We start from the raw sequence: 12,840 nt of genomic DNA, 5'->3' as shown, positions 1-12,840 counted from the left end.
AAATGTCATATTGACTTAGAGCAATCTGGGATAGTACCCTTGTAAGTATTGGCACTTCTGGCAAAATATGAGAGTTGATTTTGTTTTCTGTCCAAGTCTTTCAAGGAGTGCATCAGTCTTGCACATATGATTACCAATTTTACTGTTTACTGATACTACTATTGCATTTGGCTGTTGTCATCTTAGGAAAAACATTTTATTCAGAAGGAAGATGCTTATTTTCTTCTGTCCTCTGGAAGACCAATTATCTTGACAAACTTCTTGATTTACTGGGAAGTATTCACTGAAAACTACTTGGCAGAAAAAAAAAATGTGTTCCAAAAAGCTGTGCAAAAAGGAGAGCTCCAGGAAGTCTGTTCAGAATTATTACTTGCTATTGGAAGGTCTTCAGGAAAAAATACCCTCATTTCCTCCCAGTTCTCAGTCAACTTATTCCTCATTGATTTGCATCAAACTGGTAAGGAGATCCAGTCTCTGGCAGCCAAAGAGGGCTTTGGCAAGCTTTCCAACTGTGGCGCCTTTGGAGCCTTCCCTCATTACCCACTTCAGCAGCATTTGGTAAACTTTTTCTTTCAGTCCGTCTCGTTCGTAGTCGTGGTCGATTTCATCGATCTCGGGATCACAGAAGCCCAATTTACGGGCACAGTGCTTCCACTGTTTAGCCAACTTTTCTCTCACTAGATTCAGATGTTTCTCGGTCAGAACAGTAGCATTGTCTGCAACGAGAAAAAAAGGGTAAGAAAATGGCATTGTTTAACGTTTCTTCTGCTCCTTTTGCTATCTTCCCTGTGCTCCCCCAACTATTTATTGGTAATGTCTGGAGACAGAATGTTAGCAGTAGAGTCAGAAGTGGGTTTCATGGAGGCGGTATCACCCAAGGATGCCAGGAAAGAAACACGTGTATTCCCAGGTCAGTTCCCAGACTTGTGTTTTGATTGGAGGTCGTCGTAGTTTGTCACTTAAACCAGCAAAATTGAAAAGCTCCTTCCTAAAGTGCTTATGTAGCTGTCTGATGTCTGTACGATATGCTTTGTGTTCTGGGATGCTGTTAATTTGTTTACTTAGGAACACATGGGGATAGTTTTAATTCAGTACTGACCAAGGAAAATAAATTGTATTTTAAAATCTTCCAATATCTACCTGAATGAAGTGGTCGTGGCCCCGAGCTTGTCAGCGTCCAAGAAGTTTGGACAATGCTTTTAGATATATGGTTTAACTTTTTAGGTTTCCCTGTGTGGTGCTGGGCTTGATGATCTTCATGACCCCATCAATGACCCTTCCAACTCAGGGTATTCTAAGATTTAAACTACAAATTGGGTGAGGAACACCAATCCTAACCTTGCTTCTACCAATTTCAGTGCTGTTGTTCCTCTTATTCTTGATGCATATACATCTATACTTGCATCTGGTGTCTCGTAAGAGGTCATGAAACTACGGGACAAATGAGTTACATGGCATTACAGAACAGTTTTAGCACAAACCCTTACTTGTTTTAGATATTCTTATGTATGTAGTGGAGAAATAACGGGTTGGGTCCTTCTCAGCTATCACAGGGAGAAAGCTGTACCGGATAAATATATGGGGAGAATACACCAAAATTAGGGAGATATTTCTCTTACCAAATATTCCCATTGCTTCATAATGCATGTAGGTTGCTTCTGTAGCAACAGGAGAAGTGCTGATGTGTTGATTGTGCTCTTCAATCTTCATGTGATTGTAGGATCCAATTTGAATTCCAGAACTGTTACTTATGTTGTACTTGACTGAATCTTCTGTATAAGAGAATTTAAAATAATTTTATAAATGGCTGCATATGGTTCAAAACACCAAGAAATAACATGAGGAGGAAAGAGATTCTGCTAATCAGGGAAGTCATGAAATGGTTTTATTGCACTTAATGTAGAAACAGCCATTTACTGGCAGCCCTGAGCATACTCTCCCTATGCAGTGTGACATAAATGTACTTCAGTGAAAGCCCATCCTATTCTGTTCTGTGACAAAACGCCACAACCAAGCTTCACATGCTGGTAGTTAACTAGACTGTAAATAATGTTCCTCGTGCTTTAGGAATGTGTAGTAGCAGCCTTGCTCTTTGTTGGCTAAGAGCTTCAGGAGGCCTTTACCTGATAAGGCTTTTCATTTAAATCTTAAAGCCTTATTTCTGTCTCTCAGCTTTACTTCTTACAGATGCAAGTTCAGGTTTACAGTTACAACACCAAAGTCCTGTGAGACTACAGAAAAGAATTTCTAGTTGCTCATAAGGTTTCTGTGCTCCGTGCTATACTAGGCCATGCTGTCTTGATGGCATCGGTGTTTCATAATGTATTTCATTCCTGTTATTGAGGAGTATATTCTGCAACTGTATCTATTTTCACAGTGAAATCTCAGTGTACTACTTGCTCAGTGTTTGTTTCAACCTTTTCTCTTTTTCTACACCTCCCCACAGGTTCTGTAATTTTGGTTCTAAGGCAAGACTAAATGTTTTCTGAGGTACCTTACCAAAAAAACCCACCAAAACCCCCTACTCCTTTATTTTAAGGCCTGAATCCTCAGCAATAAAATCCAGCATGTACATGCACTGCTTGCACACCTACGTTGTGTGTACCTCTGGGAACCTGCATCTGTGGTTTACTGTATGTGACTAGTTACTAACACCTGATTTGGTGTCTTTATCTTACAGTTGTCTGATTTCCACACATAACATGACGCTGACTATTCTAGTCCCCTTAGGTGATGCCAGCTTTCTTGTCTAGTGACAATATTTTCTGAACTCTGTTTGGATCATTATCCACTAAAAGCTCTAACTCCAAGTTTAAATGGTGAATATCATAACCTGGGACTAAAATTGGAGTTTGGATCCTTAAAATGATAGACCGAGCTCTATATTTAATCACCAAAAATGATGGGTAGATGCACAAACATCCTTGTTACACACTCAATTGTGATGTGGAAATCTATTGTCATAGATGAAAATCTGGCTAAATGCATTTAATATTTGTTAACCTGAAACAGCTAGTCAGAAAAACTTGTGTGTATGAATGATTAGCTTCTAGAACTTGTGTGAAAGGAATGCATTTTATCATGTCTCAAAATACTTTGATTCCTATATCCTTTCCTTTTTTTGGGGTGAAGGACCCAGGAAGTATTCTTTCATTTTTCAGCTAAAAATATGAACATCTCATATGTCTGCTACTTTCCTATCTGGTAATGAAATGAATCCTGCACAAGATACGTAAACATGTACGAATGTTTAGTCAGTATTAACAGTAAAAGTTACTGTGCTTATAGATCTCTTTTCCCAAGCCTCTACACTTTGCTTGCATGTTGTGTTTAGGTCATCATCTACACAATTTAAGGGATGTATAATCAAGAAGATGGAAAGCTGCTGTCTCGCGTCCACTCTCTAAGACTTACAAAGAAAACAAGCCTTGAAATGGTTAATTCAAGAGTTCAGGGTGCCCCAAGCAACACAACTTGAAAGGAGCATATACTGACAACTCCTGAAGGGCAGGACAGAATTTCAGGGGTTTAAGACAGTTGAACTGTGGAGACCTGTGCCCCAAGGAAGGCTGATCAGCACAAAGCCTGCAGCTACAGATTTGCATTAAAAATCCAGAGGAAGAAAGGATAGGTGTCCCAAATGCAGGTGTGGTTCAGTAGTTGGGTAGAGTCACAGCAACCTGACGTTTAGTCTAAGAAAGTGACTGGTTTAGGAGATCTTACAATGCCTTTATGGTTTTAAAAGCTCTTTTATGTAAAAGATGATGTTGTCCTTGATCCCTCAAATACACATTTAATGGCATGTGCAGGTCCTGCTGGAGACATGAATTAGTTTTGCACACTGATATTAGAGGTGTTAAGCCATAACCTAAGTTATTTCAAGGTCCTGAAGGTTTTTGCTTTATTGATCGGAATTCAGTGTGTAGCCTGCTGGCTACCAGGACAAGTGAAGGCTCCAGTACTTACCTAGGCTTAATCTGGGTGCAGGAGGATAATATGCGAAAGATCCCTTTGTGAAAGAAGTGGAATCCTTGTTACCTAAAAAAAAGAGGAAAATGAACAAAATAAAAAAATGCCTAAAGCATTATGTAAATAAAAAAGCAAATACACTGAAAAATGACTGCCATATTTGTAACAGTATGAGTACGTAGTCTTGTGTTCTTAACTCAAAGAAATGAGGAGCTTTTTCATTATAACAGGTTTGTATCTCGAATAACTCTAGTTAAAACAATGACCTTATTGTGGTTTTGCTCAGTGACTCATAGCCTTACGCATCCAGGGATCCCAGTGAGGGCAACGGGCTTTCACGTGGGCGGATGAATACCTGGCTAGTAGATGGCAGTGGGGTCACAGCACACTGCATTTACGGACTGAGCTGCCTCCTGTCAGGTATTCACACTGGAAAATTCCAGACTCCCACGAGTGTTCCTACTGCTTACTGCTAAGACTGACTGCTGCTTGTGACTGGCTCTGGCAAAGGCATGGGATGCCACTATGTCTTCTGCTGGTGGCAGTAACATCCATCAGAGGTAAGTTCCTGCCTGGGGCAGTAAGCAATGTGGATGCCCACAGATGAGCTCTGCAACTCACGACGGGGCAATAAGAGTGACTGGGTTATGGTCACCTGACAAGCCAAGGGAAGAGCCGCAACGCAGCCCTTGCGCACCTCAGTCTGAGATCTGCCGCGCTATTGCGGGCGGCCTCCCTATAATAACCATTTTCTTTTTTCTTTCAAACAGAAGATTTTTACTTTTCTTAGTGATGTCAACACTTCTAATCCCTGCGTTCTGACGTGACAGGTCTCAGGTTAATTTCCATAAATAAACTCCCTTAAACAACTAATCACAGCTTCAGCATAAATAAATTATCAGAATAACACCTTTGTGGCATTCTGCCTGTAAACAGCTAGGCATCCTCGATCTTCCTGTGAGACGATCTGGGAAAGAACGCCACACTAAAAATAGACAATGAATGCTACATTTTTGAGAGTCAGTTTTCCTTTGCTGTCCTAGAATGATCGGTAGCAGCTCTTGGTTTTGGTAGCTGCTATAGCAATATCTGCTGTCTGCTATTACGTGGCTGGTAGCTGAAGAGTTAGGCATTGGGTCTGATGCTCCTCTATTACCCTGATGCTTTAGAAATGGTTCACTTGAAGTTAACAGCCTGAAATCAGTGAAAGCAGCATTATGAAGTCAAAGCTGGAGTTTTCAGTGCCCTGAATTAAATTAAGCAAACAAAGAGAACTTGGTGAAATACACTTCATCTTTGCTGTGTCACAGATCAACTGTTAGCAATAAGCAGGTTGTTCTACATGAACCACAAAACACTCTTGGCCACCTAGTTTTTAGAGAACAAGTGTATCTTCAGAAACATAGGTGTTGGGGGAGGAGGAATCTCACCTGTATCTGTGTCTGCGCTCTGTGGATGCCAATTTACAACGGTCTGTGACTGCAGGTTTGGGCCGGATTCAGGCACAGGAGGTTTGCTTAGGCTGAGGGTATTGGCTGAACTCAATCCATAGAGATCCTCTGTGTTTCCTGTTGGAAGACTGTTGGGGTTTGGCCCATAAAAAATATCTGCATCTCCACGTTTCAGTGTTGTTGCAGCCGGCTGTAGCCAAAAATACGGATTAGTGTTCGATCCTGTTTTTTCAGCTCTTGGATACAGTTCATTCCATTGAGGAGTAGAAGGTGACTTTGCAAATGGATCGTAGGAAACTCTTCGTCTTCTTTCTTCCTCTCTCATTTCAGGGGTGTATGCTACAGGCAGAACTGCTTTATCCATCCGGCTCCCGAATATATGGTAGTTGTATTCACGCTGAAGTTTTCTTTCTAGATTGTCAGCAGATGTAAATGAGGTCTCACAGCTCTCAACTGGCTGATTGTCAGGGGAGGCAGCAAACGGGCCTTCATTAACCTGACTGATCATGGGACCTTGAGAGCTGTGTAGAGAATTAGGCTGATCTGGAAGGGAGGAAAATTAAATATTTGAAATACGCCCAAAATGCAAATATACAACTTGTTGTGATGACACTAGAATCTATATTAATCTACCTTTAATATTACAGTAATATATAAAAGGTGAAAATACAACATTACTTCCAGCATAAGATGTGTTTTATTTTATAGAATGCTTTTACTGAGAAGTATTACAGATTTTTATCTAGGAAGTACAGGCTTCTTTAAACTACCAGTGTCAAAACCTCACTTAGTCAGGTGGTGTCAGAATTCACTGCGTACTCTGCTTATATTGACATCAAGTTCTCAACCACTGAAACTCTTTCTGGAGGCGCTTGTAGGGCCTGATTTAACAGGGTGTCTCCACTGGCATTCACCGGCATTTAATCGGCGCAAAACCAGAGCGTAGCAGGATGGAAATAAACACCACTGTAATAGGTGTTACTTCACAGGGCACAAATTTCCCATGTTTGCAAATGATTATGTAAAATATCCTGTCTAGGTATTTTGTGATGAATCCTTTTTGTCTAGCTTATTCTTCATAGCCGCAAAGAATACATTTTAACAGGTAATGCCTACCAGATAAAATAGACTGTGTCATCTACATATTTCACACTAATCCTTGCTATCAAAGGAAGCTCCACTTCAGTCTTGAACTAATCTGCTTATGATCTGGATCATGCTGCAGCACTCCAAGACGAAACAATAATGTACAAATCTGCTTGTTACTACTTGCTCTGTGTTTTTTAGGACTACAGATGCTTAAAAAGTTCTGAAAGCTTCACAGGTGTCTAGAAAACACTGTACGTTGCCTAAAGCAAGGGTCTCCTACCACTCTAAAATTGGAATAAGGTGTATGCATGTGCTTCTGTCTAGCTCAGATAATGCCAGTGATCTGTGGGGTTTTTCTTTTCTTTAATTACGTGGTTTAGTCCATATTAGGCAGGACCAAGGCTAGTTCCTTTTGATGGCCGTATATCAGTACACCTTCAGTCTGACTTGTTCTGCTGCTTCTGTTAATGCTGCTTCTGTTACCGCTGCTAGAGAGGGAGTGGGAGGAATAAGCCAATACAGAAACCACCTCATCAAAAGTAACAGCTATTAGTTTATGCTTATGCTGAATTGCTATATGGCATCCATTCTCCAGGGCAAACTTGATGTATGAACAGATCCTGTGGGATAACTTCCCCTACCACTGTCTGAGTAATGCCTACTGACTGGAGGAAGAAACACCTGACTTTGACTGACAGGCTGTCAAGACAGTATCTTTCTGCAGTGCAGATTCACAATAAAGCCTTTTGTACTTAAACCACAAGAGCGTCTGTGATCTGTTGCAGTCACACGTGATTGTTTCTGCTAGGGAAATGTAATTATACTCATTTAAAAATATAGCAGTGGGGCTGCCATACTACATCCTTCAGTTCTACTGAAGAACAGTTACGGCACACCTAGCTTTGGGGAAGATTTATTTGTTGCATGTTGCAATTTAACATTATTCATTTAATAATGTTTTTCAGAGGGTGAGCAAAAGCAAGCTTAGTGGGATTTTATTTCTACTGAATTTGATTTTTGCCGCTTGTTGCAAATATGATTCTATATCCCTTGACATTAAGAAACGTTGGTAAAAGAATTCCAAATACACTACTACAAAGTTTTAAACTATATCATCATGTATTAGTGAGGCAGCTCTATAAAATCATAAAACACAAGTCATCCAAGATCTGATAGATTAATTTTCTCTCATATTTTCTATTAGTGCTCCTCAGACAGATTCCAGAGAGAGCGAGAACATAAAACAAAGGAATACATTATAATTATGCATCCTGGTTGTATTCAGAGCATTCGTAAGACAGGCTGGAGTGGCAAAAGGCAAAGTCTTCATGTAATGAGAGCCTACAGACCAAGCAGTTGGCATCATTAGAAGGATGGGAAGAAAGGTCAAGTATGAAAATTAATTATCGAAGTGACCACTGGAAAATCTAATGTTCATGAAATTTTTTACATGGGAGATGAAAGCAGGGGAATGTAAAATGAAATGCACTCACACTGTAGACTCTGGAAAATTCGAAACGGTAAATAGGACTTTTGGGAGCCTGGGAGCAAATTCAATCTCTTCAGTGATTATAATTCTCTCTGTAGCGCTGAATAATTGAATCTCTTCATAAACCCTTAATGGTAAGAGTATTTATCCGTGTAGACAGCTTTATCTTTGGCAGAATACACAGAATAACGATGTGCTAGGAAGTGACTTACCTACTTGACCATTACTGGGATCTTCTGCTACAGCATCGATTTGAAGCGACTCCATCCTATTCAGCAGTTCATTTGACTCGGGACACGTTTCCTGCACATAAGAAAGAATAAATGACCAAGGTGTGGTTAAGGTTTTACCTAAAGGAATTACCTGTAGAAGAGGAAACAGCACAGCTTTACAGTGAAATGACCTGGATGAAGAGACTCCGTGAATCTGTGGGAAGAGATCCCATATTGTTACAGAGAGCACAGCCTGACAGAAAACACCCGCTGCTTTGCTAGAGATGGGCAAAATCTTTCCTGCAATGAAGGGAGGATGGACTGCAATGCAACTGCAGTATATAATACTCACAGTTGGCCAAACAATACCCTTGCCTACATGAGTGCGAGCTTAACCCAGGCAGGGTGGTTTTGCATTGTCTCTTACACTTAATAGCTAGGCTTTCTGCAGGGAACCTCGGTGAGAGGATGCTGCTGAGGTAAAGGTAGCAAACGTGCATCCTGTTTTATGGATCTATATTTAGTAACTACGTTCATCGATGGGGAAGAGGTGCAGAAGATTTGCCCTCAGGTACGGCCCCACTGACTTTTATGAAGAGTATTAGGGACAAGGAGTTCAGAGCAAATCTTCAGAAAGATGCAGTAAAACTTCCTTCTTTCTTTAAACCCCCAGTTCGCTACAGGGAAGGCAAAATCCATTCCTATTCTTTTGACACTACTATTATTCAGACTTCACTGAAAGTTAAAAAAACTTTTACCTGGAGAAGTTATTTCTCAGTTTCCCACAGTGCTGATTATTTGTAAAATATATTTCTAAAACTAGGGTTTTGTTTTTGGTTTTTTTTAATTAAACCCAAGAAGTACTTTCACAGATTAAAAATCAACAACTACTCTCTCTTCCCACAAGATCTACTTCCTCCCTGCTTCTAAAGTGCATTACAACCTTGGGTCCTTAGGTTTTACTTGAGTAACTGAACTGCTTGAGCAGGGGGTTGGACCAGATGGCCTCCAGAGATGCCTTCCAACCTCAACCATTCTGTGGCCCTTTTAGTTAAGGGGCTGCGGACTCTGCTTCCATAATTGCTAGTGGGGAGGAAAAAAAGGCTATGCCCAAACCCTCTCACTCGTGTTGATACTGAAGCTGTACTAGTAGTTCACCACATTGACTTGCTTTGGTTCTGTGTTCACATCCTGTGTCCTGATCAGAATGCGTGCTTTCCTTCCTGAGAAAGCTGTAGACTCATGACCCATTTTCTAAACAATCCTTTGGTTCCTATGATTAGAGAGGTATATTTGAAGAGAGCTAATGCAACTAGTGTAATTGGCCACGATCCTGATTTGGGGTTGCTGTTGTAAATGAGATCATAGAATCGTAGAATGGTTTGGGTTGGAAGGGACCTTAAAGACCATCTAGTTCCAACCCCCCTGCCATGGGCAGGGACACCTTCCACTAGACCAGGTTGCTCAAAGCCTCATCCAGCCTGGTGTGTATATACTTCCCATTGTGAGTCAGTTTGTTCAAACCAGTCCAGGAAATTGGTTTTGTCAGTATCATTTTGTAAAAATCTCTTGCCTTTTTTGAACAGTTACTGGTGCCTCATAAACATCATGTGTTCTCTAAACCAGCAACTTTCATTTCCACGATTGTAGACTTGGGGACAGAAGGAAGCACTTCAAAGAAAACTGTAAATGAATGATTTCACGAAGGAAGTTTCTTTGCTTTTCTTAGTTAAAATAACTGGGTATGTACTCTTCTGAGCCTTGCTTCACTGCAAAGATCAAACCCCTAATGCCGGGAGTTTTCACTGATAGCTGTCGGCACTACTGAAGTGAGTAAATTAATACAATCTGTGATAAGAAGGTTCCATAATCAGCCCAGTTGTTCAAGAAGTTCTCATTCTCTTATTTTCAATCAGGAAATAATTCTTTTTATCATAATTTATAACCCTACAGCCAATCTGGACACTCAGGAAAAACATGTGATTTCAAATTTCTGCTGTTGTTACTACTTCACTATAGCTTCCTGGTCTCATGCAGGCTGGGCCTCATTGTTCAGGCAGAGTCTACAGGAGAAAAATGACAAAGAATTTACAGTGTTTTTATGCTTACTCTAAATCAGATTCTGCTACTTTTGAATCTCTAACTAACATTTTATTTCACGAGTGAGACTTACTGGATATATGAGGGGCTCTTACAAGGTATTATCATAAAGTCAGAGTTTCACTCAGGAGGGAATAGTTCCTGGGGGGCCTCAGTCCCACCTCCTGCTCAAAACACGGTTATCTGTGGGATCAGAGTTGACAGCTCAGAGCTTTGTGCAGCTGGGTGTTGAAAACCTCCAGTGATGGTTACTTGACAACCTCCTTCGGTACCTTGCTCCACTGCTCGGCTGGCCTTATAGGAAGAAGTTTTTTCTCTTACATCCAGTTTGAATCTCTCTCGCTTCAGTTCATGTCCACTCTCTCTTGTCCTCCTGCTATTGTGCAGAGCTTGGTTCTATCTTCTCAATAAACTTCTCATAAGTTAAGTAGGGGCAGGCTGCTATTTATGTCCCCCAAAGCCATCGCGTGTCTGAGTTGAAATAGGCCTGGTCCCACAGCCCCATCTCACACGGCAGGACTAACAAATGCTGAGCAGATCTGCTCAGTTTGCTGCCTGTGACACTGCTGGCACTGCCTGGGATGCTCCTGACCACACTGGCTGCAAAGCAGGCCCTGGCAGGTGCCCAGGTCGCTGCCAGCCAGGCAGCCCCAGCTGCACTGAAGTCAGGGGTTATTTCGGGTACAGCATGTTGCATTTGTCCTTTCTGATTTTCATAAGGTTTCTGTCACCCCATTCCTCCAGCTGGCAGGTATGCCCTTGTGCCTGTACTGGCTGGTCCTCCTAGTTTGGTGTCACCTATGCACCTTACAAGAGCACGCTCCATCGCTTCCCTGAGGTGACCAATAAAAGAGGAAAGGGAAGGTCCCAATATAGTCAACCCCTGCACCACCACAGTTGTTACTGGCCTCCAGGTGAAGTAGGACCCATTAACTGCTACCCTCTGAGACTCACCATCCAACCTGTTTTTGTCTGCCCTCCCAGACAGTAACATCTGAACTTGGATACAAGAATTTGGGAGACAATGTTGAAAATCTTCCTAAAGTAGATGCAAATGACATGCGCTGCTTCCCCGTCATTCGCAAATCCAGCATTTTGTCAGAGAAGGAAATCAGGTCGGTCAAGCACAATCAGTCTCAAGGTGGTAGAATCAGGCCATAGCTGTAAGTGGGGAGAGGGGATGTGGGGAACTGACACTTTAAAATGCTTAGAAATCACAGAATGGTTTGGGTTGGTAGGAACCTTAAAGACCATCTAGTTCCAACCCCCCTGCCATGGGCAGGGACACCTTCCACTAGACCAGGTTGCTCAAAGCCTCATCCAGCCTGGCCTTGAACGCTTCCAGGGATGGGGCATCCACAGCTTCTCTGGGCAACCTGTTCCAGTGCCTTACCACCCTCTCCAGGAAGAAATGTACTCACTTTTAACTTCATCAGATCATCTTCAATATTTTTTCCTAGGTTTTGACAGTAAAATGGCGCGTATGTTTGAGTAATTTCTGCAAAAAGAAAAGAACTAAGTGGAAGTGTTTTCAATGGAAAATAAGTAATTTACACTGTTAACAGTTCTGATGGACAGGGATTGAATAAAGGCCTGTATGAAGTCAGAAACAGGAAAATTATACATACATTTGGAGTCACAAGGCTCATTTAGCCTTAACATAGTAACAAGAACAGGATCGTGCCTAGAGATTTTATTTTTGTTGTTGCCACTGTATTGCTTTTTAGGGTGAAAGTTTTCTGTCTATGTTCTGTGGCCGATAGCAACTTTCTTTGACTTGATTGGCCAAACGACTGGTTGCCACACTTTAAGAAATAAAGATACATCCAGTTGCATCCAGCTATTTGACAAACAACTATCCTGTCTCTGCTAAAGATGAAATTACTGAAATAATCTAATACCATGGTAAATAACAGTATTTTGCATATGGGAAAACTAGAAGCTACAACCCAGTGCAAGCCTTAACTCAACCCGTTAGCAGTAGATTATGCAGGCTAAACATGGAAGTCATAGATAGGTTACTCCTGGTATACAAATTTCCTCTAAAGATTTAAGTATGTGCCTGTTGCAGATGAAGCTCTTGGTATCCCTATCTAAATCCAAACCTCCATTTCCTGTTACATGTAGGGTTTTTTTGGTGGGTTGGGTGTTGTGGTGTATGAGTGGGGGTTTTTGTGGTTTTGCTTGCTTGTTTTGTGATTGTTTGGGGTCTTTTTGGGTTTTTTGTTTGTTTGTTTGGGTTTTTTTGGCAATACATATTAAGGCAGAAAGAACAGACAAGAGGAGATAAAGAATTTTGACTTACTGGCTGAATGCTCTTAGTCTCCTCAGACCAGTCAGTCAAATTGTTTACTGACTACAAGTGTTTTGGGGCCTGACCATACGAAAGGATGATTATCTAGTCAAAGGCTGTTGCATTGCTCAAGGAAGGGTGAACTGGGATAGCTTTTGAAGCTGGTTACGATAGGGTATTTTCCCAGTTATAGCCAAGATACAGAACATCCCTTGATGTTAAGTATTCTGTAGATTT

General features: G+C 41.3%; 1 protein-coding gene across 1 annotated transcript in view; it reads right to left on the bottom strand.

Moving 5' to 3' along the window:
• Positions 1 to 429: 429 nt before the first annotated feature.
• Positions 430 to 12,840, bottom strand: part of RIPK1 (receptor (TNFRSF)-interacting serine-threonine kinase 1) — an 18,984-nt gene continuing 6,573 nt past the window's right edge. Inside the window, exons 6-11 of the mRNA XM_010150877.1 lie at positions 11,732 to 11,808; positions 8,211 to 8,301; positions 5,400 to 5,963; positions 3,967 to 4,038; positions 1,620 to 1,772; positions 430 to 716 (exon numbers count right to left, since the gene is read on the bottom strand). Coding sequence (XP_010149179.1) covers positions 430 to 716; positions 1,620 to 1,772; positions 3,967 to 4,038; positions 5,400 to 5,963; positions 8,211 to 8,301; positions 11,732 to 11,808 — 1,244 coding nt within the window. The remainder of the gene's footprint in view (positions 717 to 1,619; positions 1,773 to 3,966; positions 4,039 to 5,399; positions 5,964 to 8,210; positions 8,302 to 11,731; positions 11,809 to 12,840) is intronic.

This window comes from Eurypyga helias, unplaced genomic scaffold (genome assembly GCF_000690775.1).
Source record: "Eurypyga helias isolate BGI_N326 unplaced genomic scaffold, ASM69077v1 scaffold40094, whole genome shotgun sequence".
Classification (NCBI taxonomy): domain Eukaryota; kingdom Metazoa; phylum Chordata; class Aves; order Eurypygiformes; family Eurypygidae; genus Eurypyga; species Eurypyga helias.
This window is presented reverse-complemented; position numbering and strand designations above follow the sequence as displayed.